Source organism: Struthio camelus, chromosome 2, assembly GCF_040807025.1.
Source record: "Struthio camelus isolate bStrCam1 chromosome 2, bStrCam1.hap1, whole genome shotgun sequence".
Taxonomy (NCBI): Eukaryota; Metazoa; Chordata; class Aves; order Struthioniformes; family Struthionidae; genus Struthio; species Struthio camelus.
The window spans coordinates 3,919,861-3,947,311 of NC_090943.1; the positions used below are offsets into that span (position 1 = coordinate 3,919,861).

A 27,451-nucleotide genomic window follows, 5' to 3' on the forward strand; every position below is an offset into this window, starting at 1 on the left:
GTATTGAAAATTTTAATACAAAGAATGCTTTACTATAATTCCTGCAGGTAAATTAAAGAAGTGGAAACTTCAGTTGGCTTGAGATGCAAAACAACAGTGCAGCAAAAATTGAATGCAAAAAATATATATATAAAAGATATATACATGCGGAGTTGATTTAAATAAACATCTTGCATCGAGTGTCACTGAAATCACTGGGTTTCTGTGTTTTTGTTTATTCACGGCACTCAGTGCTCCGTGAGCTAGTTCACCTCTCCCATTGACTTTAGCAGGAGCTGGGTTGCAACCCGAGAATGTTAACGTAGTTGGGCTCTAGCTGCAATTTTTTTAGGGACGGTTTCAGAAGTGTTGAAGCCAAAGAACCTCTTTTTAGCGATACTTTTGACTCAGATTTCAGGCTGAATCATTTTGAGCAACACTCATCCCGTTGCATGCTTCTTTGGGGTTGAACTGGAACTTCAAAATACATGTAGGTCTCGTCTTCCTGGTTATTGGCCTGAGAGAGACGACGAGGCGGGAGGCGGGCGCAAAAAGGTTCCCATTTAACGTTTTGGAACCAGGTTGTATTAGCAGCATGGGGGAGCTCCAAATCCTGTGGCAGATGATGGGCCAGAAGTGTGGGAGAACCTCCTGCCTCGGCAGTCCTCTTAACTTGAGCTTAAAGCACCACTGGTTCAACCTAGAGGTGCACGCTTGTGAGCCAGGGTTGACTTTGAACGAAGCTGTGCTAGCCCCGCAGCCACCACACATGTTCACGGGTGTCAGGGACATCCTGCAGGCTCAGATATATTTCCTATAAAACATCATTGCCCAGCTTTAATCTCATTGCACCTCTTTGCCCAGAGGACGAAGGGGAGTATATCCATTTGCAAAAACAATGTTTAATTGATTTGACCATGATACCATAATTAAATTAATTGGAATATATTTTCTCCTCAAGAGATGCTAAGAGTGCTCCCTTCATTTCCAAACGGTTCACATATTGGCAGCTGCCCAGCTCGTAGGACAGCACCAGCTGGTGGCAATCGCAGCAGGAACATCAAGGAATCAGAAGATTTATCTAGGGACCTATTTAAAGATCTTGCACCCAGATCAGTGCTGATGTACAGTGATGGGTTGGTGGGACATGGAGTCAGCAAAACTTGCTTTTTCCGTCAACAAACTCAGAACTGAAATCTTTCCTAACTACTGTGCTCGTGGGAAAGATATTAAAAACAGAAATCCAATGAGATATCTTCAAATAGCAAATGTAGGCTTTAACTTTTACCTGCTAAGGTCTGTGATGGGAATTTATTTTCTCAAGGATGGGAAAGGAGCAGAATCAAAACAGAGCTACAGGGCATTCTTCTGTGTGAATCACATCAAACAAGTCCGAGCCAAACCTAAAATCAGGTGAAGTCAGGGGCTGAGGGAACTCAGCCCATTTTTGAGGCAGGATTTACTTTGTTTCTCCGTTTTGAGCTTTCCTTTGCTCTGACAAATCCTGCCAAGGAAGAACATCTGATTTTTCTTCTTTATTAAATAATCCCAACTTCAGGGAAGATGCCTGAGCTTCTCACAGAGTAAGCATGGGCAAACGGAGGAAAAGAAAAAATGAGGAAAAGCACATGCTTTCTGAGATAGTTCTGTATAGGTTTGGACTTGCAGTGTATTCATCCTGGCTATTTGCCGCCAATTCTCATTGCTCCTAAGGGCTAGAAACGCACTTGATGGACAGTTCAGGTTTTCGTTAGGAAACTTGCTGACACCTGCAAAGTGGGAATCACATTTCCTCATTTGTATGCAAGTCCTCTCATTTTTCTGTCAGCATCATCCTGATTGCTGCAGCATCATCCTTGCATATTGGCTCAGGTTGCAGAGCTGGACCCTTTGGCACATACACAACCTTGGGGCAGGGTATCTTACAGGCTGCTGAAAAAACAATTAGATTTTTTTTTTCTACTACCCACGAGAAGCATTTGTATCTTATTCCTATGGGAAAAAATTTTTAAGTGCTGAAGGTCTAGGCACCAAAATAGGATGTTTAAAATGGAGCTTTTTAGCCAGTTTTGTCACGGACCAAATTATGGTTTGAGCTGGCACTCTTCCTTTGCAAGCAACATCAGGAACGTGATGAAAAGCCCTTAATGTGGCACAGGTTCTGTCTGCCTTAATGAGTATTTGAGGGTATTGCTACATATTGTCTGTCCCTTTGTTGTACCTCGTCAAGAAATTAGTGGAAGGAGTCTTGGGCAGGAGATTGGACTAGATTAACTCCTGAGGGACCTTCCAATCTGAATTGTCCTATGATCCTATCCTATCCTATCCTGACTTCTTTTGCCAGCGCTGACTGGGAATGAAACTGTGGTATTTGTCTATGGGGTAGTTGCTCTGCAAAGACATGAGCTTGAGAAGCTATCTATATGTGTGAAAAACTTGTCTTGTCTCTCTCGTTAGGACTTTTGAGTTTCTTGAGTTACGTCTTCCTCTCTATAATGCTTTTCTATATGCAACCTCTGTACATTACTTCTTCTGTACCCACCAGCTGACCTAGCCTCTATAGTGTCTTGCGATGGCACCGTCCTGCACAAATATTTAAATTTCAGCTAGATTGCAGTGCAAGGCCCAGCAGATGTATTATTGCAGAGCGGGACGAATAGATTATTCTCTAAGCAGTAGCTTCACGGTCTCTTCTGCCATCCTCTCAGATTTATAAGCTCTTCGTCAGCCCTTCTGTCCCCTCCCTTTCTCCAAAGGCACTGGTCAGTCTGGTACCTGCTCACTCCTCCTTCCCCTTCCCTGCAAGAGTAATGTCATCCTTCAGCAGGGCACAGCTGGGTTCATCCCGGTGGTCTTGATAGAGGTTATTTTTGTCAGAGCAGCCCCCGTAGGGTTGAGTTTGGAGCTGACCTCCTTCGTTCATAGTTACCACCCACGTTCTGCAGGATGTCTGAGGAGAGGCTGGGTGTGTGCGCTGCAGCAATTGCAGCGTAGTGAGAGATGTCTGCCACGAGTTCGTTGCGCTGATCTCCTTATTGGCGGTCCTCGTTAGGGTCCCTCCGGCTGGAATTTTGGCAACAACTCCCTGCTCTAGGGGTGGGGAGGAGGACACACCTGCAAATATTTCTTCTGGTTGTGATGGGTGGGATGATACTGATGTGTTCTTTTTACCTTGAAGAGAGAAAAGCTATTCTTCTTGTCTGTAGGAGAGACTTCCCCGCAGTCAGAGACGGAAACTTCTGTCCAGGCCTCACTTGAACGCGCTGATAAGGAGATCAAGACAGCTCTAAGGAAACTTGTGGATTCAGCGTCACTGCTTGTGACCCTTCCGCCAGGCGCGCGAGGAGGAGCTGGTGGTCTCAGCCTTCTTGAGTCCGTGCCTTCTGACTGCTCAGAAACAGGAGCTGGGCCTCCTCTGATAGTTCACGAAGCCAGTACCCAAACCCAAATTACTGAAGGGCATGGTAGGTCTGGAATTAAGCCAGAAAATGTCCTGTGGAAGTCAAGAGAGACAGAAATATTGAACTCGCCAATAATGATTTTTTTCCTAACGTTCAGGCACCACGAAACATGGGGCTGCGGGCTGGGGTTAGGCTGGACACGAGCTTTGCTTTGTATCTGAGGTAGAGTTTTTAGTTCATCACCTGTCCAAAATGGAGGGATAGAAAATTTTTAAACTTCTAGGCTTTTAAACTTGGACTTGCTTTAATGTTGCAAGGTTTTTTTGTTTTTTTTTTTCATTGCATTTTCGGGAGTTATTTGGTTTTGGATTTGCTGAGGTGGGGAAGGAGGTTTTTATTTTGTTTTGAGTTTTTTCCTTCTCTCTCTCTCTCCCTCTTTTTTTTTTCCATTAGCAAGCTGGAAATTTGTTTAATGCCACCTTATCAGCTGCCATGGATTTTCTAGGATGCTGGGCATGACACCTTCACTTGCATTTCACTGGCCCTGGAGCCTTAATAGACTCCTCAGCAGTTGCCCTGTGACTAAAACCAATGACGCATGTGATTACGTCTTGCTAGGAAATTCTGGCTTTCATGTTTGCATTGTTTTTAAAAAATGCAAATGGGCTGCAGTCCTTCCACTCCTCCTTACGCTTGCTGCCATAACAGCTTGTCTGACCGGTCATTGTTTGTGTCAAGTCAGAGTAACTGCCCTTAAACCAACGTGACCTAAAGAGGATGATGTCATGTAGCCTTCAGCCCATAAACTCCAGTTGCTGTTTAAAAAATAGGATGTTTTTGTCTAAAACTTAACAAGAAGAGCTGGATTTCGTTGAATCAGACCCAAAAATCCAGCATGGAAAAATGAATGGGCTTTATGACCTCTTTTCCTTTTTAGTAGAAAAGCGTCCATAAAAAGACTCGCTAGTAAAGCAGGATGACTGAAAAATCATCAGAAGCAGGAAGTGAAATAGAACAGTTTATTTACTTAGCTTTAGCTAAAGAAACAATGGGGTAGTGAACAGTGAATGGAATAGTTTTCCAGTCCTTTCACTTTAAGCGGTTGAAGGTGTTATTGACATGGGGAATTATTTTAATAAGTCGGAGACTTGACAAGTGTCCCTATGATAACATGCTTTGAATAAAAAAGGAGACAAATATTTCAACAGCACTGGCTATAGGAAAGCACAAGTACATTTCCTGTCTACCTGTGCTCTCTGATCTTGCTAGTAGCGCTGTGAATTACCATGTTTTCCCTTCTGGTAGAGCTGTCCTGTGCAGTTTCTGGAAGCTGTTGCTTTTTTCCAAAACCAGCCAGCATCAAACATTTCCAAAGCACTCCGCTAAAAGGCCCTTCCTGCTGGGAAGATGATGTCTCTGAATTTGACATTTTTCTCCCCAAATGAAAAAGGGAATGATGAACTCAGGGAGGTAGCTTACTGAAATGGTCCATATTAAAGGACAATGGGTTACTTCTGGAATGGAAGATCCAACTAATTTTTGAGGCTGCATCTGGTAAAATAATTAATAATGAAAGAATAACAGTATTTAAACTGCCATCGAGCACTGGGCATTTCATCATATCCACATGCTGGAAGTCAAACACACTTAAATTACCTAGTAAAATGGATGCGTTGAATTTACGTTTTCCTTGCAATCATCCTGTTTCTTATTGTCCCTGTTGGCTGTCTTTCCTATTAGCACTCGTGTGTGTTTCCTCAAAAAAAGTCAGTTTTGCCCAGTCACCGGTGTTCCACCGTTCAATCCCTCTGATGTCATTCAATCCTTTTGCTGCATGTTGTCGTCTCAAAAGGGCCAAATTGTACTCTTAGTCTCAATGATTGCACTTGGATGAATGAAGTCAGGTGGACTTGTTCTGTCAGAAGGCAGAGTGCAGGTGGTCTCCAAAGATTTACTTTGGTTTCAGGTGTGCTTTCATCATTGACATGTCTAACTTGCCTTATTTCTGCTGCCAGACAAAGCACAAAGCCCAGTTCCAGCTGAAGAACCAAGTGCGACAAAATCCAGGCCTGGTCCTTCCCAAAAAGAGATGGCTGCTGGAGCTGAAAGGACTCAGGAACGCACTGTTCCCATGACCAGGTAAACACAGAGCCTGCACACAGGTTTCTCAATGTGGCAGACTTTGTTGTAAGAGAAACAAGTTGTAGTTAAGGAAGTAGGTGGTGACTCAAACTGTTTTTTGTGGGTTTTTTGAATCCTTAGAGTCCTGTTAACTAGTGTGTCGTGTAAGAAGGATGGAAAAGGTTGGGGAGAAATTAATTCCTCGAAAAATTTTTTTCTTATATTAAGTTTAAGTAAATAATGATAAATTTGAAAGTGTAATCCTGTATCTCTGTAGTTGTATGTGACCGTATAATGGTATTTACTCTTGGTCTTCATGAAAGAACATCACCAGCCACGGGGGCAGGAGACTGGTATAGAAGAGAAGGAGATGTGGTCTGGGATGTGCACAGCGAAGTTTATATTGAGACCACGGAAAGAACTTGTGTATATAAGACTGAGGAGAAGACCCCAACAAGTAAGGAACAACCTTGTTTCCCTCTCCCAGATCCCATCATTGTCCCATTGTCTTCTCTTTTGGTGATATCTCTTAGTGTCTGTTTTTTGAAGTCCTCGAATTTCTTGAGCGGTAACTATATATTAAACAAAAAAACCCACATAAACCAGAAAACAGGAGGGCTAAAGGTAATGCCAGTGGAAATAAACCCCAATATGATGCTTTGGTGTCTCTAGACTTGACATTAAACCATTGTCACACCCTAAATGGCTGGTCCTGGAAATCCTGTTTGAGTAACTCAGCTTTCATCAGCAGACCGTGAGCAAAGTTATGATACTGTGATTGGTGCAAATCCTTGTGTCTCACCAGGTGCGCCCTACATGCAAGTGACAATAGAGGATGTGCAGGTGAATTCTGGGGAGCGTGCCCAATTTCAGGCAGTTATTGAAGGAAACCCTCAGCCTACTGTTTTGTGGTTTAAGGTAAGTGACGATGTTTCTTTGGTGGGGAGTAAGGACTACACAAAGGATTATACAGCAGTATTTTTGTGGGGAATTTATTTTGTTCTTTTATCCTATACCTCTTACGCGGATTCAGGGTCATGTCTATAAACTGTGATACAGAGATTGTCAAATCAGCCTCAATTGTCTCTGGAACCAGCAAATGCCTTATGGACGTTGGAGGTATTTTTTTTTTTTTTTAGCTTCTCTTTCACGTTATCACAGAATAGCTGGGGTTGGAAGGAACCTCTGGAGGTTGTCTAGTCCAACCTCACTGCTCAAGCTAGAGCAGGTTTCCCAGGACCCTGTCCAGTTGGGTTTTGAATATCTTCAAGGATGGAGAATCTAAAACTTATCTGGACAACCTGTTCCAATGTTCAGCCACCCCACAGTAAAAAAGTCTTATTTTCTCATGTTCAGACAGAATTTCCTGTGTATCAATTTGTGCCCAGAAGTGCTGCTTCATGAGAGGACAGTGTAGGAACAGCTGTACTGTTTCACAACAACCATGCACCTCTACCTGTGTTGTCTCCAGTGTCACTGTAGCCCCTTCAGCAGGGAGGGGCAACGAAGATGGTTTTGGAGACCAAGATGGGCAGGAAGAGGGACAGGTGCCTGTCTGAGAGCCACTAAGATCTGTGCTGTAGTTTTGGGGTCGGGGATGGATTAAAGAATGGCTTGTTCCAATTGTCAGCATGACTTCCAACCTCTGTGTTTTTTCTATAGTAAATTAGTAAGAGAACAGTGGCTTCTCCTTCCTTTCCATGGCATATTCATGGTCATTGGTCACTGTTCTTTTACTATTAAAGAATATTGATGTGCCCTTGAAGTAAGCCAGCATTCTTCAGGAATGATTACCTGCAACTGTCCTGTCCAGCAAACTTGTTTTTGCACACATGAGTTTTATTCCAGTTTTTCCTATCTTCTATCTGGAAAGTGCAAGGATGAGCTCCTGAGAGAAGTAAATAAAATGCAAAAAAACCTTAAAAAACACACAACAAGCAAAGAACCTTCCCCCCTACACCCACACACATGGACAGGAAAGAATAGGAAAGACTAGCACAAGGCAAGAATATATGATATACCCTCTGAATACTCTCCTAGTCGCTGACATTTTCAGCTCAGAGAGATCCTGAACTAGGTGAATTGTATCTATTTACTGACTTACAACGAAGCTCCCTTCCATATGTCTCCCCTTGGAGCCATGTAAGCTTCCCGCAAATTTGGCAAAGAGTTCAATCCATCTACAAAGGGTTGAGTATTTCTGGTTGTTCTGTACAAGTCTGCTTCACGTGATGGCTCTTAGTTCTTCCACTAGAAGTGGCTTCCACCACTCCTTGCAGGCTATTCGTGACTTTGTAGAGCTCTGTAATATCATATCATACCGTAGAGCTCCCTTCCAGGCTGGAGAGTCCCAGGTTGCTCCATCAATCCTCATATGAAAGCAATTACCGAAAGTGCATTGCCGCATCAAGCACCCGTGGCAAACCGAGGATTTACAAGATGATGTTTTCAATCTTACTCTTCCCTAATAACTCGTAACCTGCGGTATACCTTTTTGACTACCACCAAGTACTGAGCTGGTGTTGCCATGGAGCTATTGCAGCCCAAAGTTTTGCTCCGGTGTAATAAGGATCAGCTCAGAGTCCAGCATTTCATATGGGGAAATAACGTAGCGTTACAGTCACTGTACGTTCATCTGTATTAAATTTCATCTGGCATTTTATTGCCCAGTCAGGCAGCCTCATAGGATCCTTCTGCAAATCATCAAAATCTGCTCTGTGTAAACTGTGACACATACACGCGCACACACACACACGCCCCACCCCGTACCCTCCTTTCAGATCGTATAGGACTATATTAAGCAGTGCAAGTGCCAGCGCAAGCTGGACACCAGGAAGGAGTTAAGTAGATGTTCTTTGTGCTCCCCTGGGCTGCCTGCCTCTTGCATGGTGCCCTGGGAGAGCTGAAGGGTAAACCATGTAGCCCTGATGATCTTTTCCAGGCCTTTTTCCCTGTGAATGGGATGTTAAACAAAATAGTAATGAATAATATAGCAGCTGAAAAACATTTAGTCGTGGGGGACTTCTTCAGCCAACATTTTATTAGTGAGATTTGGTAGTCTAAATGCTTAAAAGGTTTATGTTTTAGCCCTGCTGGTGTATCTCATTCCTTGAAGAGAGGCCACATCTATTTCTGTCTTGGTTTTCGGTGCCAAAATGTCATTTCATTCTTTCAGGGCACTTCCTTGTTGACAGACAGCCACAGGCTGCATCAAGTGAAGGAAGGAACAACATATTTCTTAGTCCTGGACAACGTTGTCTCAGAAGACGGTGGTGTTTATACCTGTGTTGCCAAAAATGCCGGAGGGGAGGTTTTGTGCAAAGCAGAGCTTATTGTACATGAAGGTAACGTAAATCTTTCAGCTCCATGAGTTGCTTTCAGAGCCATTGCAAAATATATCCTGTGGCAGTGTTTTTCTGGTATCCGTATGGTATCTGCCCTTTATTCCTGCTTGGCATTTGCATGGTACCAACATGGTAGGATCCAGTGAGGGTAAATGGTCTAATGAACTGCATCTATGAAGAAGTGAGCTGGAGTTTTTTTGAGGCTACGTGATGAACTGGTAGACTGGACCACAGAAGTAAGTAAGTGGGGCATACCTCCAGTGGTGTTCCGCTCTTTAGCCTGACTCTTCTGTTTTATGTCAGATGAAGATACAGCCCCCAAATCCATGTTGGCACACTTTTTCATCAAACGGCTATACCTAATTGTGTGCAGAAGCTTAGAGAAGGACCCTGATAATTTTCCCTGACTTAAGTTGTCCAGTGATAGTTTTGCATATTATTTGCAAGGCATTGTAATCTGACTATTAACCCTTACATTTTCTTTCATTACCAAAGTTAAGAAAGACCAAGCAGCAAAGAAAGTGGCCACCCGGAGAAAGCTCCATTCCCTCTATGAGGTTAAACAGGAGATCGGAAGGTAAATGAATTTTCCAGCTTTATAGCATCCTTGTGGAGAAATATGTAACTGCCCATCAGAGCTGCTGCTTTGATACAGAGCAAGTTGCTGTCTAAAGAGTCTGAAAGTAAGGAGCACACATGTCGGCTTTCTGGGCAGCTTATGAAACAGTGCTGATGCTATCTAGGCAAAGTGATACCCAAAGGATACCTAGGGGCAGGTTCCCAAGATGTAGACCTTAAGCCCTCCCGCTGGGGAAAACCAGCAGCCTCCTTGGGGTACCTGCATTTGCCTCGTGGGACAGCAGCATCCGTTCCCTACCGTGACAGATGCCTGGTGGCCTGCACGGATGAGGCCAACATTTGAGTTCTTCTCTGATTTCCAGCCCCAGCTGGAAAAAAAAAGCAGCCAGAGCCTGCTGGCGAAGTTGGGGACAGCCCTGTAAGCAGCAGGCTGCTGCCTCATCCTCTGGTACCAAACGTGTGTATCAGTGGGGTTGCACGTCGTGAAGCACACAGGGCTGCGCCCTCCGGTGATGTTAGCATCACAGCCCCATAGCGATGTACGTACAAGCCCCACGTCCATCCAAAGGATCCGGCAGCAAGCCTGTATCGCCTGAAACAGCTTTTCACTCCAGAAGCTGGTTGTTCAGATTTGGAGGCAGCCAGGAGAGGGCAATATCACCTCGTACACAGGAAAATCAACTTTTTTATGTTGGAGAGTTAAAGACCTGAGCAGCAGGGAGGGGCAAAGGCTGGGGCTTGGAAAGGGCTGCAGCTGCTGCGCAGAGGGCTTTGAACCAAGCCTGAGCGGGGCTTATGCTTTGATTTTACACAGGGGCTGCTTCAGCTTTGTCAAACGAGTTGTGCATAAAGGGAACAGAGTATCCTGTGCTGCCAAATTCATACCTCTGCGAAGCAAAACGAAGGCTCGAGCACATCAGGAGAGGGACATTCTTGCCCCTCTGTCCCATGATAGAATTACCAGGCTGCTGGATCAGTTTGAAACAAGGAAAACTCTGATTTTGATCCTGGAATTGTATCCTTTTCTGTGTTTCTTTTCTGAGGAGGCTAGGAAGTACTAGGCAGACCTCATTGATGAATAACTGAACAAATAACGGTATTTAGTTTTCACTTGAGATGAAAAAGCACGCAGTCTTCCTCCATGCTGCATTGCAGCATAGCTCCATGAGCTCCTCGGGCTTTATGGTAACAGCAGTCACCGAAGCATCATGGTTCATCAAAAGCCCGGACACTTGTACGCACAGTGTGAGCGAGTTGTGAAGCACCCAAGCTCTTTTCTGAAGTGTGTGGGAGTGAGAGGCTCTGTCCCAGTGAGATTCAGCCTGGGTGAGCACCAGGGAAAAGTCAATAATCTGCAGGTATGTTGTAGCACGTGTCTCTTTCGTACCATGTCCTTCCTGTAGGGAGCCCTAGCTTAGAGCAGGCCGATTCCATTACACTTCTGCGAGGATGCTTCTGCGGCAGAGGTCTTCATGGATCACGTGCATGTCACACTGCCTGTGATAGATACCGTGTGAATCCTGCTCTCTCTTACTTCAGACGCTCTTGGGTGGGCGGAGGTGGTTACAAAATAAGAATTTAACTGTAGTTGCGTTTTCCCTTAATGCCATTGTGAGATGCTCCAGCGAAGAGCTCCTTGACCGTTTGTTCAAGAAGAGTGTTGTCACTGAAGCGGAGGTAATCTTTCTCTCTCATTTCAAAGTCCAAAATTGGTGGGTGCCACCTTGCTTCTCCTTCAGCAGAAAGTAGCTTTCAGCTGCATTTTCCTTTTTCAATACCGGGAATATCCTTTTGAAACAGTGACAATCTGCCAAAACGGGGTCAGTATTTAAAATGTATCGCCAGCAGCTTTCATTACTAAGTAGAGTATTTTCAGGGAATGACTAGAAGCAGCCACAAGTTTTGAACACAAGCATTACATTCAGCCTGACACAGACCATACTTGTTCTATTAACATGACCATTTCCTTGCCCTCTATCAGCTGGAGCTCCTGTATCTAGGCTTTTTTTATTTTTTTTAAATAATGCTCTGCCCCCTTGTGACTGTACTTGTGTCTGGTCCCTTACAGTCTCCAAACCAAGGGCGGAGATGATCGTTTCTGAGGTTTTTCAAGGTTCTGTGTGCTCAAAGAGCAAAAGGCTTCATATTTCCCAAGGTCTAGTAGCCATCTCTCCCATAGTTAATGGTAAAATCGATTTTTCCGTGAAGTACTCTGAGAAAATATCAGTTAACCCTGTAAAATGTCAAAGCTAGAGGAATGTCAAAGTTGAAGCTAGCTATAAATCTTCACGCCTCATTCAGTTTTAGTCACATTTGATCTATATATGGTCAAGAGCATGGGTTTGCAACACAGTTTTAAAACGTATTTGCTTTTTAAACGTCTTTGCCTGATTCATACCAAGCCAGAGATGAGTCTGAGATCTAAAGATAAGGTCCATCAAATCTGGGAATTTCTGTATCTCTTTTTAGCATGTTTCTTTTTTTTTTTTTTTCAAGCAAGGGTTTCCTCACATGTAGAAGGGTCTGGAAGGATAGGATAGGATAGGATAGCTGTGCACATGAGGCATGGCTTCGTTCAGCACAGTGGTATTTGGTTCACGTTTTATTTCTCCTACAAGGGCTAATGTAAGAAGTTCATTCCAATTTTGAAAGTATTTCTAGTTAATCTCTGTTTCTTCATACACATGAAAGATGGCTGGAATTAGGAACCTTCTTTAATTTTAATTATTTAATTGTTTAATGATTCATTTTTGAATAATTGATTTAATTTTTAGGTCAAATTGTATATCAAGCAAATTTTGGAAGGAATCAAGTATCTTCATGACAACAACGTCCTTCATTTGGACATTAAGGTAATGTGCAATGGCAGGTCTAGTTTATAGCAGCCACTTGTTGGTCAGGGAACGGGTGTTCTTTATTTGAATTACTCTTATCTCCAACAGAAAATGTTGCCCTCTTTCAAGGAAAAAAATCTCCTTTCTATTTTATTTACTAGCCCCTGAATATCCTCATGGTTTATCCTGAAAGGGAGGACCTCAAGATCTGTGACTTTGGATTTGCTCAGAAGATCACACCATTTGAGCCTCAGTTCAGCAAATATGGGTCTCCAGAGTTTGTTGCCCCAGAAATCGTCTCTCAGTCACCAGTCTCGAAAGCGACTGATACTTGGTAATTGGCATCTTTTAAAATAACTTCTGCCCTAAACAGCGTGAGTTTGGAGCCTCCAGATTAAAATAGATCTTTTCCTAGGAATATGTCATTGCATTGCATTGCATTGCATTGCATTGCATGTACGTTCATCCTTAGGGTAATTTACTGTAGTGTGGTCCTGGGAGTCTCTTGTGCAGAAACATTTCTATTTATCATATCTGTAATGTTTGCAATACAGCACATCCTTGCAAGTATAAAAATGGCATTAATGATTGTATTATGCTGTAGGTTGATAAAGCTGGTGCAATTAATAAAGCAGTTTCCGTGTATTGTTTCGTAGATAAATGGAATAGTGATAATCACAACTGGAAACTGAAAGTGAGCATTGGGAATGCAAGACCCATCAGAGCTCTTTAAAGCTCCTTATGTCTGTTGTTGAACTCTAATAGCTAATTAATGCCAAGGAGCATCTTAGAGAAGATGATCTATGTTAAAGAGGCACCAACTAGGGAGAATGTTCCTAAGAGGGTTCTTTGAAAAAGCCAAACAAACTCCAAAAATACATTTCAAGTTTTATCTCTATATATACTTTAAAAATGAAGAAATACTCGAGACCAATTTTTTAAAATGCTGCTCTGATCACAATGAAATGTTTATGTTATATAACTGTAATTTCAACTAAAGGGAAAAATCAACAAAGTCAGGGTTAAAGCAACAGCTTTTGGGATTTATTTTCCTTTGAAAGGTGGGCAAAGTGGCAGAAAAGGGGGCTATGTGTTTGGGAAGCAGGGAGAAGCAATGACTGACATCTGACATTAATGTTCCCTCTCTCCTCAGGGCTGTTGGAGTCATCACATATTTAAGGTAAATAAACTTGCTTGGAGAGAACCATTCAATATCCCTTAGTCCCAAGTCAGTCAGAGCCTCCGGCACCTTCAAGTGAAGGATTGGAGTGAGTGACACGTGGAGTCCTTGTACAACAAGAGCAATTTCCCTTGTCATTTCCTCCTTTACTCTTTCCAGTTTGGCAAAGACTTTGGTGGTTGTCCCTGCTCAGAGCCGCTCTCACGGGTCAGCTTCAGTCTTCTCCTTTCCCATGCTAGCAGCCGTCCTCCTGTAGCTGTGCAAAAGCAAGCCCTTAGTTAGGCGCCAAACAGGAATAAATAGTTTGGTCAAGTGCCTTCTAATACTGGGCTGAAAGATGCTCAGGAGGTGAACACGCTGTTCACCAGTAGTGCGAGCCCCGTGCATGGAGTCCCCCAAGCATTTCAAAGCTCTGCCTAAGCATTTGTGCTTCAGTCAGTTGAAGAGCAAATAAGAGTCTAAAGTCTATCTCTTTTTATTTTATGGTGTTAAATAAATAAGCCTAACGTGCAAGTCTCCATTTGCTGGGGAGAACGACAGAGGAACCCTTCTAAATATCCAGAATGGAGAAATTTCATGGACCCTTCCTGATTTCCTTCACTTGAGTGAATATGCACAGGATTTTATAAAGCGGATCCTGCAGCAGCGCCCTGAGTGAGTGCCTTTTCGTGCTTCCTACAGACAGTGTGCAAAGATGGTGTCTCAGCAGCCAGGACTGAGCTCAGTAGAGCTGCAGTGCTTTTAAAAAGTGAAAGGTTGAGTGAGATGTGGTGCGTTGTGCCCTCATTCCAACTCTTCTTTATTCATTACTCAGAAAAAACTTACCTGCAATTTGCAAAACGGGTCTGCTTCTAGTATGGTGATGGCCTTACTCACAAGCACCTCCAGGCAGATGGGTTTCTGAAGAAGTGGGGTGAGCATTAGCAAGTACCTGAGGTCAAGGGAGTTTTGTAAGAATTGAATAATACGAGCCACATGCATTAAGCAATTTCAAGTGCAAAAGGAGGCTTGAAGGCATGAATGCAGGTGCTTGCCTTTTAATTTCATTTATATCCTTTTTGCCTTGTGCCAAAGCTATTTTTGCTCTGGTCACCTAGGGAGTCAAATTCACTCCTAGGGCTGCTCTTGACTGCCTTAAACAGGCTCTCTGGGCAAGAAACCTTTCCAAGACTGAAAAAGAAGGGTTGTGCTACCTCATGGGAAGAAAACCTTGGGTTGAAAGACTCTTTCTGTCTACTTGGCTTCTCACCTCCAAAACAGAAGCAAAAAGTCATACCCAAGCGTGTGTGTGTGTGTGTCCATGAAGTGCAGGCACTCTCTGGAGAATCTTGCTGTGGTGGTTTAAAGAGACTTGCTACTAAAATGGTGATCTTTTCTCTTATCAGAGCCAGGCCTAGCGCTTTGGACTGTCTGTCCCACAGGTGGTTCATGGTAAGTGTGTCCTGGTTCTTTATTGTAGTCATAAAATCATTTAGGTTGGAGGAGACCGCTGGAGGGGCAGCTCTCAAGGCTACACATCTTGGTCGTTAACTGTTTAATGTTTTTTTTTTTTTCCCCCTTGATCCCCTACCTAAGTAAAAGACACTTCAATGTTTTCTTTTAGGATATCTTCCCTTTCAAAAGATAAAGATTCCTAGTGACATGAGCAGATGTAACATGTCTGCATTGAGAGGAAACTGTGGCTTTGCAAAGAAAATGTATGGTTTATGTTCAAATGCCTGGAATCTCTAATGAAGGGAAGGAGTTTTAAAAAAATGAATTGAATTCACAGATGCATTGGACAGGGCTTGTTTTTATCACTGAAAAGCTGTTTGATGTTTACACTTTATCTGTGAGGGGATTGTGGGATTGGTCTGTTATAATGATACAAGTGAGTACTCCCCTAAATTAAACAATTCTAGAGTGAGGGAATCTGAAAAGCTTCTCAGGATATGAAATCAGGATTTTTTATCAATGTTTTTTCGCTCATTCTACTTTTAATTTCATTTTTGACAGCATAATCTCCCCCTTGAAGCAGCTCATTTTATTAATACCAAGCAGCTCAAATTCATTGTGGCTCGGAGCAAGTGGCAGGTGAGTAGGCCTTAACCTGTGTTGTTTGATCCTTCTAGTTGTTTTTTTTTTTTTTTTTTCAATTACATTTGCATCTTTTAAAGTCTATTGGGCTGGGATGGTGAGTGCAGCAGAGATCTTCTCAGGTTAGCTCTCACAGGAGAATAAGCCAAGGACAGAGTGGTCAGTGGATGTGGCAGAAGGAAATTATCCAGGCTCTTACTGCAGTCGTGGGTTGTGTACTGAGATCTTCCAGCAGGCGCTGAAAGAGGACTAAGACACCTGCATTTAGGTGTGTACATGTAAGATACGTGTGCAAGTAACTCCTGGTGTAAGTAACTCCTGCTGACATCAGTGAGACCAGTGTAGTCAGCAGAGCCAGGAAAGGGTTCAGCTCACCTAAAAGCAGATGCCTATTGCCAAGAAACTCAGTGCCTGTATTGAACACGTCCCCACTGACTATCCTGGAGGCAGTCTCGCCTGCAGGCAAGTCCATGTAGACACATACAAATGCCTCCTCGAGCAAGCTGGATCTTACCCCATGTTCAGCTGACTCACGATAACCATTTGGATGTCCCTTGGTTTAGCCCTCTTCTACTGAATGGACTAGGAGTCCTCACTCTGCACCATTAGCAGCACACGTCCTGACCCAGCATAGCCATGTCTCGGCTGACATGCACTAGCTTGTAAAGTCATGGTAAGATGATGGTGTGTCACAGCTCTCAGTCAAAGCACTTGCCTATGAAAAGTCCTGTGGCTTCCAAATGACTTGCACCTATTAAGAGAAAAAAAAAATCTTTCTACACCACTATATATAAAACGCTCATTGTATTAATGATGCTGACTGTTAAAACTGATGGGGCGCAAGATTCTGTGCCAATGATTTGAATCTTTGCATTTTAGAGTTTCTGTAAGTTTGGTGTGAGAGTAAGGTTGGAACTCCTAAATCCACGCACACAAATTCTTTCTCTCAGTCAGCATCTCATTATCAGGGTCCTTGACTCTCCTCAGTTATCAGATGTCCTCAGATAATACCACTCCTTTCATCAGCTGTCAATAAGTGTGGTAAGGTCATTAGCTAATGTTTATAAAAATCCTCTTATATGGTAAGTGCTAACAAGGTATTTGTTATTTATAGAAAGCTCCCATAAACTTGTCATTAAATTTTGGCTTTTCCTCTATTTTTTTCAGTATTTTTATGACATACATGGACTGCGCCACTTCTCTTTTTAAACGTTTTGTTTTCTTCCTAATTCCTATATTAAGTACTCATATGAGAGCAGAGAGATTTCACAGAAATATGCCAGTATAGTGTAAAGTAGGACTTTGAAATTAAAACATCTGGACAAAATCGTCTGCCCTAATGGAAGTGCCTATAGCATATGTAGTTGTGTCTATGTTAGTTACCCTAGTCTGTCTTTGTAATGGATAATGAGCTATAGACGGGTCCTAAGAAGATTGCTCTTTTGCTGAAAGTTATCTAAAATAACCAGGTTGATTGCCTTCTGAAGATGCCTGTTTCTCTGTTTTGGCTGTGAAGGAAGACCAGCTGCTCAATTTCAGCTGAAGTGTCTTACACCTCAAAAGTTAGAGATGAATCCTACCTCCGACAGCGTTCCAGGCCTTCTGTTGGCCTAAGTCATTTCAGGTCATGCTGCAGTCAATGGAACTAAGGCCATTTAGGCTCTTATCTGACGTGTTCATTTAAAACTCAGACAGCCAAATCTCATCTTTTTCCACCTGCTGTGAATGACCAAATTTTCTTTGAAAATCTGAGTCCTGATTCTCTGTTCACAACAGGAAGTATGTCCCCTGAGGATAATATAGTTTCATCTTTGTGAATGAGAGAAGAGGTGACTGAGAGAGCAAATAAGGCCTAAACCTACTATATGTGTTGTTAAACTAGTGTGTGGTCGATCTTTAAGCATGCAGAAGATGATAATATTTGTATGTTTGCTTTTACCATATTCCCACCATATTTCGATCTGATTGTGCTGTGTTTTGTTTTGCTTTTTCAGCGTTCTCTGATGTGCTATAAATCCATATTGGTAATGCGATCCATTCCAGAAATCCTAGAAAGGACTCATGACAACACCTCCCTGGCCATCTCCCGACATCTTATTGAAGAAAGCACTTCCTCTAGTACGAGTGGTTCCTCTTCAGACAATGAGAACTCGCACTTCCCCAACAAGAGACACTTCGGCTCTACCCCTGAACTGCACTTGTCCATCTTTGATGCACCAAGCAGTCAGAAACTTCCAAAACATGCAAGTGAAGAGAAGCACTCCAAAATCTTGGCCCCTCCAGTAAAACCCATGAGAAGGAAGTATGCTTCAGGGAAGAGTGATGTGGGAGACAAATCACCTACAGAAAGCAAAGAAATCATGGCAAGTACATTAGGACAGCAAGAGGAGGAACTCCATCACAAACTTCAAGACGAAAGGGCAGAACAGTCCCAAAAAAGTAACGCAGCTGAGCCTTCATCAGTGACAGTTTCTGTAGATGACACATTGAGTCTATGTCAGAAAGAAAAAACAGATACATTTGTATCTGGTAAGGACAAAACTGAAAAGGTTGGGGATAGGACAGAAAAACCACCTTTATGTGTTCCGAGACAGAGTGTCATTAAAAGCACTTTCTACAGCCAAGCAGCTGAGCTTCCTGCAAGGGGCTCTTCCTCTCCAGGCAGGGAGCTCAGAAGGCACTTGGACAGAGCCAGAAGGACTTTCTGGAAAGCTGGATATTCAAAGGTGCCCATCAGTGGTCTCCGTGAACCCCTTCTAGAACAGTTTGAACTGGAGGAAGAAGAAGAAAGAAAGTCTGATGATGGAGGGCACCGGGAAAGTCTGCTTGGTCCCTTGACCAAATCAGCTTCATTTGATACTGCAAGGAAACCGCCACATCCTGCCATTGCTGGTTCTAGTCGAAGCCGTTCACTGGATGATTACAGGCTGAGGGCCTCAAGATCCGTGAGGGAACAAGATATTTTGGAAGAAGACTATGATATAACGTCTCAGGAAAGTTGCCCTGAAGGCAGTCAGCACTGTGATATTTCCGCTGAGCCTGGCAAGGGATGTTCCGTAGACGTTTCAAAGCAAGAGGACTCCAGCAGAACCAGAAAGGATCGTTCAGGAGAACAGCTTTCTATTTCTACAGAGTGCGAGGGTAACGGATGCCCAGCTGTTACTTTGGAACAGCTGGAGAGACTTCCAGTATCACTTCACAGGAGTGAGAATAGGAAGCATTTACTTAAGAAGTCAAAAGCTACTTACATGGAGGAGGAAGCTGATGATTTAGAAGGCAAAGGCCCCATTCTAACTGCCCAGCGATCAGACATAACTGCGCCATCAGGTCAAAAGCAGGAAGGCATTCAGGCTAAATCTCCCTGTGGCATCGTTTCTGAGATAGCTCTTCAGGAGGCTGAGCAGCTCATTTCAGCTCCTCCACCGTCAGAGACCACCTCCAAGTCATCCTCTACAAGTAAGAGAGGAGAGTATCTGCACCAGGAGTCAAAGCCCTCCGCTGATGGCACTGACAGCCATCCTGATCTAAAAGGTGAAAACTTCCATATTAAAAGGACTGTTTCAGTTCCACCTTGTAAAGACAAAAGCCCAGAGCATTCACTTCAGAAGCCTTCTGCTCACAGTGATGCTAAGTCTGATCTCATGGAGCACGAAAGTCCTTCTATTTTAACAAGCCCACAAACAGATTTACCTCCAGTACGTAAGGACAAAAGTCAGGGACTTTTTGATCAAAGTATTCCAGCAACTACTGTCTTGGAAGACAAAGAGCCAGCTTTCCGAACAGCTCTGCAAACAGCTAACAAAGATAGTCACCAGGAGCTGAAGACCTATAAAGAGGTGCGATCTGCTGTCTTGGAGGATGAAGGACCAGGCGTTGCAGGGCTTGGCCCAGTATCAGCCCGAGATGGTGAAAGCCAAGTGCACAAAAAGCCCTCTGTTCATGTAGGTACAGCATCAGCAGCTCTAAAGGGAAAGAGTCCTGTTGTTCTGAAAGTCCCGCCCCCAAAACCACTGCCAACTTCCATCTCCGACAAAGCACACCAAGCAGAAAGGGAATGGCCAGCTTATAGCAAGGAGAGGCTGGCTGCTCAGCAGGGTGAAGGTTCAGCTCTTGCAGACGCTGTTCCCATTTTGGTCCAAGAAGCTGAAATCAAGGGAGCTGAAGACTGGAAGGCTTCTCAGTGCAGTGGCACCATGCCTGCTGTTCTGGAGGGCAGACCTCCGGCTGCAACTGTTTCACCACAAGATATTAGCCTCCCTGCAGTCTATGAGAGTGAAAAGCAAGAACATCCACAGCTATTACTTTGTAGTGAGGTGAAATTTGCTGTCTCAGGAAGCAGAAGTCTAACTGCTGAACAGCCTATCCCTGCTTCTTTCTCCAGGACTGAAAGTCAGGCATATGAGCAGCAGAAGGCTGCATATCACAGTGGCAAAGTTTCTGCTGCTGTGGAGGGCATGCATTCAGGTATTTTAACTCCTTTACATGTAGAAGGTTCCCCAGCTTCAGTCTATGACCTAGAACATGAAGAACATCCAGAGGTTTACGGTGAGGGAAGAGGTGCTGCCTCAGTGACTAGAAGCTCTGATACGGGAAAAACTGTCCCACCATTGCTCCGTGAGAATCGAAGTCGGGAGGTCTCACAGCAAAGGTCTTCTTTCTACAGTGATGAGGAGTCTGCTGTGCTGGAGGGCTTAGTGGATGAGATGGTTTCCCTGTCTGAAGAGATGAACATTTGGGCAGAGTCAGTTTCTGCTCAGGAGGAAGGCAGAAAGCACATATCTTCTGCCACAGACGTGTCCTACAAAGAGCCTGGTGGTCAAGCACCCATGGAAAGTCTCTTTCCTTCTGGTCAAAGCAGTAGAGGAGGAGAAGTAGCTGAGCTGGATGATCTCACAGAACCTGATCTTGCTGTGCATGAAGAGTCAGCTGTACTGAAAGGACAGGAAGCACAAATGGTTCCTCATGAATGCGAGCATCTGGAGGACTTAGCGTTTGAAAGCCTCAATTCTAGACAAGTAGGCATTTCCCAGACTGATAGCTTGGATTCTGGGAAAAAAAACAGTCAAGTCTCAGTGAGCAAAGACACTGGTAAACACCCAGAAGTGTCTTTAGTGAAAATCAAAGATCTGTCAGATGAAGCACCTAGTCTTGGCAGTGGAACTCCAAAACTTGACATATCGGAGGTAGAGCCCGCCTATTTGAATTTCTCGGATTTATATGACATTGTCTATTTTCCATTTGAATTTATGAACTTTAGGAAGCCTCCACCCAAACCAACTGGTAGAAGATTTATACCTTTTGGTGAAAGGGCAAGGTCACCTCCTGCAGGACATTTGCGTAAGGATAAAAGACTATGCATCAGAGAAGAGGCAGAGGAGAGAAACAGGCAAAACCATTTGGAAAAACCTGAGAATTCAAAGGCAACTAACCTTTTAGCCATGGGGGAAGGGTCAGAGAGTCATAAGGAAATGTATGGCTCCCAAAAGGACCCAAGCGGTAAGCAGAAAAGCTCCTACAGCAAGCCAGGGCTCTTTAAACCCTATGGAAGGTCTCATTCAGTGGAGCAGTCGGTGGAGCAGAGTCTGAAGAAGAAAGTTAAAGCTTCTGTTGCCCATATTTCAAGAATCCTAAAAGGAAAGGCAGCTTCTGAGCAAGAGGCAGAGGAAGGTAAATATTTCATTTTGTGCCTTCATATAGTTTGGCTCCGCTAAACCTGCCTTTTACATTTTTTGTAGCGTCTCCGAGGCCATGGTTAGACAGTGACTGCAAAACTGGCAGTGGCAGGTTTGGAAATCAGCTGTCCTCAGACTGTCCCCTAACTCTCTGTTACTGCCCCTCTTCAGGGCAAAGTCAGCTGGGCGCTGATGGAAGTGGCTTCAATTCACCTGCCTTAATTTGCACAAAAGCAGTGCAGGGCTGAATGACACAATCCTCCAGTTTTTACCCCACTGAGAGAACAGCAGCAACGTACAAAGGTTGGGGGAAAAACCACTGCAATCACGTCTGCAGTCATCACCTGACCGTGGCCTTAATGACAAATCTTTAAAGCTAAAGAGACTGGGTGAAGTCGGTGAAATTACCCCAGGTTATATACCAAAGGTAACGGTATTCAGGTCTGGACAACAGAATCTGTCCTTACTTCTCTGTCTCTCCTAGATATGCCCTGTTCTCCCGTTACATCATTCTGTTTGTAAATGCTGTCACGACTTTTCATGTTGACAAAAGGCTCATTAATAAGGAAGCCTGTGACTGACGAATATGAACTGCAGAACTGTTAGCTGTAAATGTATGCTGCAGGGAGAACGGTGGGCTCGAATGACTTCTCTTCCTTTCTTTGTAGCAGAGATTGGTGTGCTGGGAAGTGATGCAATAGAAAAAGAGCCATTAACAGGAGCTGAAGGATCTTTGAAGAGGAAATCGGGACTCTCTTCATTCAAGTTATCAAGCCTCATGCCAAAGGAGAAAGGTATTCTTCATTGCCTGAGCCGTCAGCTAATTTTATCATGAAATATCACTAATGAATATAACTGTGCAGCTTGAAGCCAGTAGCTAAGCATGGATCTGCATGACTGTCTTGAGATAGTCCTGGACCAACCTGTACAAAGTGAGCCAGACTCCTCTGTTGATATCATTACTAGTGTCCTTGCTAAAACTGTCTTCTTGTGGCCTTGCTTGAAAGTTGGAGCTGTGCTAGGAAGCTACTGCGGAGGACTAAATTCAACTTGTAAGCTATAAAGAGAAGAAATAGAGAGTCCAAACACGAGAGAGCAGAAGACAGAATTGTGACGTTGATACTGGAGCGTTTCCTGAGCTCCAGTCCCATGTGCACATGTCAGGGCCAGACAAGCTGCTGTAGGAGACAGAGCTGTGAAATGAGCAACGTGGGGGCAGCCCCCCTCAGATGTGACTGCTCAGTGCTGGCTTTTCCTCCAAGGTCTATCTGTTCAACTAGTCAGGGATCACGGGCATTTCCAGCCACTGCCTCAACCCCTTCTTCCTGCAGTCTCACTCGCATTCCCTTTATTCAAGCAGTATTCAACCAGAGCCTAGACAAGTGCCAGGAAGAGCAGGTGTGGGAGGATGGCAATTAATCCTGGGCACTGTGGAAAAACCCTGAGCTCTCCCTTTCCCACGGAGACAGCAGCAAATTTGATGCTCTAGGGCTATTTTCTCCTTCCACCTCCAGCCTCTCCCTCCTCCTCTCTCTTCCTGTATTGCCTTGGTCTGAGCCCTTCATCCTTGGGATGTCATCGCTCAGTTTCACCTCCATATTTAAGCTAGGCCAGTAGAAAACTCCTGCTGTGGCGTACTCTTCATCTCCTCTGAGGAACTGTGCTGCCTTAGCTGTACCAGCAGGGCTGTGAAGTGCAGATGTTCCTCAAGCCCCTTTCAGGGGCTTACTGTTCAAAACCAGTTAAATACATAGCGAGCAATGAACTTCCCAAAGGAAGAGTGTGGTGCCTAGTGTCTGCAGGAAAGTTTGAGACATCAGAGAGAGAGCCATCTTGATCACAGTGTATGGGCAGCCATGCTGTGTGCATGGGACTGAAGGGGGCTTCCTCATTTCAACAGAGCCCGTATGCTAAATGTCCAGGGGATTCTCAAGAAAACAATGGTGGAATGAATGCCAGAGCATGAATAAAATGTCCTTTAACTGATAAAAAATGTTTTTTGACGTTTTGCGTGTAGTTAACATAGCTCTCCTGGCCGCCCTGAACTGCTGCTCTTCCTCTTCTTTGCAGCACCTTCATTTGTTGAAGAGCTTGTAGACCAGGCTGCTGCTGTAGGACAGTGTGCAACTCTGTCGTGCCGGACGGCGGCTCACTCCTCCCTGCACGTCGACTGGTTCAGAGGTGACGTTGACACTCCTTTAGAGAGGCCCTACCTCCAGGGCAGGCTGGGGCGAGGGTGGCTGAGTGCAGGAAAATGTTTTAGACCCCTCAGTAGAAATCTGCACAGTCCTCAATTTTCATATCCTCTGCCTTTCAGATGGGAGGCCCATCCACAGCAGCAGCCGGATCCTCATCTCATCCACACTCAAAAACTTCCAGCTGTTAACTATTCTCTCTGTTAATGCTGATGACTTTGGTATTTACACCTGTGTGGCCACCAACTCTCTGGGCTCAGCATCCACCTCTTGTATCATAAGAAAAGCTGGTAAGAGGGGAAATAGCTAGACATTTTTGCTTGTGGCAAGTGGTGTATGCAGAACTGTCAACTCTTGAGGATTTGTTCCTTGGTTTTCCCCCCTGTGCTAGCTGTGAGAACCCAGTTGAAATCAGGAGACCTTGGACTTGGAGAGTTAGAAAGAGAGTGGATTTTAAATCCAGAAGACCGCTGTGACAGCTAATGCAGCTGGCATTCAGGAGCAGCGACAGCAAGATAGATGCTGAAGGTTTACGGAGTTAAGAGATCTAGTTCAATCTAGCAAGCAGGTTTGGAAGCTGAAGGTTGTCCCAGGTTTGGAAAACAACAGCACTTTTGAATCTGGGAAAAGGTGACCCCCTTCCACGCTCCTAGTGAGGGCACTCGGGAGTGGGTACCTCAGCTTAGCTCTCTGCGGATAAGTTCAGGGGAAAGTTTCTCCTTTGCCTGCTCTAGTCTCCATTCACAGCCCTTGTTCTTTGGTAGCAGGACACAGTCTTAAAATCTTTGCTGTGTTTAAATTAGGCACAGTTAAGTTGCTGTTGCAATATGAATCATTTTTTAAGAACAGACTATCTGTAATGAAAAATGCAAGCTTTATGGGTATGTGTCACAGCAGTGCAATAGGTAACAGTGATTTCTGTGCCACCTTTCAACAGAAGTTCCTCCAAGCCCTCCACCTCCTGACATCGTGGAGGTCTACAAGGATGGAGTGCAAGTGGTCTGGAAGCCTGTGGAAACCAGCACCCCTGTTCTCTACACTGTGCAGTGCAAGAGCGAAGGTAAAGGGGAGCTCTGCCCTTATGCTTTATAGAGAACATCTCAGTCTGTGTGATCTCTCCACCAGCTGGGTATTTTTTTTTTTTTTTCAATTTAGAAGCAACTATATCTGATTTTGGCTTTCTAGTTTAGAGTTAAGAATGACATTCTTGCTGCCACATACAGTTCAAACATACAGTTCGATGTGCTGGCTAACCCTGCATGCAATATGTGTACTTATACAAAGGCTTTGCTAAAGTATGAGTCAAAGTAGATCTCAAGGAAGCTGTGACCAAAAAATGAATTGTCTTTGCAAAAATACACAGGGTTGCATGGGTGGTGGCAAATATGCAGTCCTGAGTAATCCTCTCAAATTACACTTACAACAACGCTATACGTAATAGCACCCGGCAACAGAGCTTAACAGTCAGTATTATCCTTTACCTAGGTTTTCTTTGCAGTCAGTGGAGAAAGATGGCATCTCAAGAAAGCGATGATCCTATACTAAATGGACATGCTTTCTTTCTGCATTGACTGTGAAGAAAGTTTAGGGTGAACAGCCAGGACAAGATGATGTTTTTGCATTTATTTCCATGAGCTTTGAATCAAATCCCTAAGCCTGTTTTCTCTCATGGGACTGCTTTTGCTGTTCTTATTATGAATACCGCTACTAACAGTCATCTCGGTTGCAGTCCAACATACACAATCATTTGGATTCAACTATTGCATGTTCTTTCTTTTAATTCTCCTAACAGACATGTGCTTCGTTCTCGATTAACGTGAGCGTGGGCAGCAGCTTTCTGCCTTTTTACTCTGTACTTGGTGTCAGTCACTTTTCCGCCAACACAGCCTTCTTTATTATTACTTCTTTTGAAGCAACTGTAGTCAAGACTTTGGGCAAGATGGAAGATGTTCCTTCTAGGAAGAAAAAAACAGAAAACAGCATCTGCTGTCTTCGCTCACATTCTGTGTATTTGGCAGGAACATGCAAAGTCGTGCTTTTCCACGTGCAGCCGGTTAAGATAAACAGAAAACAATTCCTTCTCTTATCCATTATCTGACAATAGGCTTTTACGCGCTGCCTCTGCAGGTGCTTCTCTAGTGTCCCGCTAAGTCATTGACGCCTTTGTTGTGGGTGGTGAAATATTGCCTGTGTTATAGCTCGAGGTGCTCTGTTGTTTTCAGTGTTTATTTGAGTGAAAGGATGGGCTTCATATCAGTCATTCTCCGGAAGTCTAAGTTCGGCCTTGAGCGCCGTGCCAATGACAACATGTGGGATACAGCATCGAATGAAATGTTTGCAGGGATTTTCTAGCTCACACCTTAGTCCCATGGATAATGACGCCTCGGCAAACCATCATTTTTATTTTCTTGAGAAGTCATTTGCATTTCATAAAAGTTGAGTGAACTTGGCCCCAGGTTCAAATATGGTGTTTGCTAGGAAGATGTTAACGGATGGTTCTTTTGTGAAATCTTGCACTTCATGGTTTCAGCTGGATTCAAGACAGGACCAAAGGGGATGTACAGTGTTTTAGTCAGGGTTTTGTATAGAGTTGTTCATGTGTATTTACATTTGAAATTGGTGGTATTAGTTAGATAAACAGAAACTTTACAAGCAGTTCCCGTCATTCCTCTGCAACAACATTGCCGCACCTTGGACTAATGAAATATAAAACAGCTGGCTTCAGAAGAGCTGCCACATACACAGCTAATTAAAGCATCCATAGAAGTGGGCCATAACACACTCTTTCCTTCACTTAGAGATTCCACTGACTTTCCATATTTCTGGCACATGAATAAAGTTGATGTAGAGGAAGAGCGGCATGACCATCCTAACCTCTTTCCCTCTTTCCTTGGCCAAGATGGGGAGTGGAAGACCCTTGCTACGGACATTGCTGACTGCTGCTACTATGCAAGCAATCTTTCCAGAGGGTTCATTTACTGCTTCAGGATCGCCTGCATCAGTAAAGCAGGAATGGGTCCTTACAGCAACCCATCTGACAAAGTGAAGATCAGTGAGACAGATGAAATGGGTAAGGTACTTGGTAATTGGAAAGCATTTTGCTTTTCCTGCATCAAAACAATTGCACCTTTTCAAATGCAGCTTCAGAAGTCAAGGGGAAGCTAATCAGGACTAATTCCATTTGGCTCGGGGTGTTTTAGAGCCTTGGCCTCTTTGGCTGTCTTATTCACGAGTAAATTATTTTCTAATTCGGGGCAGAATTAGGAGACTATTTATGCAAGGCATCTAGAAACTGTAGAGCACTCACTGAAGATAATCTGCTTGCTAGGCCTTTAGATACCACTCAGTTTTGATGTGAGATCATGAAGAAACAGGCCTAGGACAAAAAACTTGTTACCTGAGGCGTTAATCTAGTAATACATGTCTGATGCTTAGTTGAAGTCCTCGACCTGCTCCTTGTTATAAACTCAATTATAAGCTCAATACTTAATCGATGTGATCTGGCGTTTGCTGCTGTAAATTGCCCTCCTACTGTGGGGGATGTTTTCTTCTGTATTTTGTCTCCAAAGTAAAGAATACTGGATTTACTGTTGTTTTCTCACCTGTTTGAATAGAGAGATGTTAATTACCTACCTTAAATCATCTGCTTGGCTTTTGCCCAGGATCATATCATCACTTTGCAATTGTTGCCTCCAAGGGCCCTATTGTCGAATTTCTTTATGCCAATGTGTCCACCGTTTCCAAGTAGACGCTTTAAGGGATTAAAACATCGAGGGATGTTTTAATATTTCCAGGGTGTATTCAGAAGCACATGCCAGGACCAGAGCAACTTGCTTCAGCTGATGCCCTGAAACACCCATCTAAAAAAGGTCTCTGTTCCTTTGGCGGTGTCTTGCCGTGCAGTGATGACTGGTTATGTGAGAAGACGAGAACTGCTAGCTGAATCAATAGTCACTAATTGCCACGAGAGCTTTGATATTGTGGGCATAGGACACAACATACAGTCAATCTCATATGGTCTAGAGGGTGACACCAGGGAGCTTCTGTGTGAACAGTCCAGGATCTGGTTG

The 27,451-nt window shown here is 43.9% G+C and overlaps 1 protein-coding gene across 1 annotated transcript in view; it reads left to right on the forward strand.

Moving 5' to 3' along the window:
• OBSCN (obscurin, cytoskeletal calmodulin and titin-interacting RhoGEF) overlaps positions 1–27,451 on the forward strand; it is a 212,106-nt gene that overhangs the window by 173,839 nt on the left and 10,816 nt on the right. Inside the window, exons 90-109 of the mRNA XM_068934092.1 lie at positions 3,186–3,443; positions 5,396–5,519; positions 5,825–5,958; positions 6,307–6,419; positions 8,677–8,845; positions 9,341–9,422; positions 10,239–10,439; positions 11,041–11,101; positions 12,199–12,276; positions 12,420–12,592; positions 13,412–13,438; positions 13,940–14,092; positions 14,824–14,869; positions 15,434–15,511; positions 17,509–21,181; positions 21,855–21,980; positions 23,257–23,367; positions 23,504–23,671; positions 24,319–24,441; positions 26,281–26,451. Coding sequence (XP_068790193.1) covers positions 3,186–3,443; positions 5,396–5,519; positions 5,825–5,958; positions 6,307–6,419; positions 8,677–8,845; positions 9,341–9,422; positions 10,239–10,439; positions 11,041–11,101; positions 12,199–12,276; positions 12,420–12,592; positions 13,412–13,438; positions 13,940–14,092; positions 14,824–14,869; positions 15,434–15,511; positions 17,509–21,181; positions 21,855–21,980; positions 23,257–23,367; positions 23,504–23,671; positions 24,319–24,441; positions 26,281–26,451 — 6,069 coding nt within the window. The remainder of the gene's footprint in view (positions 1–3,185; positions 3,444–5,395; positions 5,520–5,824; positions 5,959–6,306; positions 6,420–8,676; positions 8,846–9,340; positions 9,423–10,238; positions 10,440–11,040; positions 11,102–12,198; positions 12,277–12,419; positions 12,593–13,411; positions 13,439–13,939; positions 14,093–14,823; positions 14,870–15,433; positions 15,512–17,508; positions 21,182–21,854; positions 21,981–23,256; positions 23,368–23,503; positions 23,672–24,318; positions 24,442–26,280; positions 26,452–27,451) is intronic.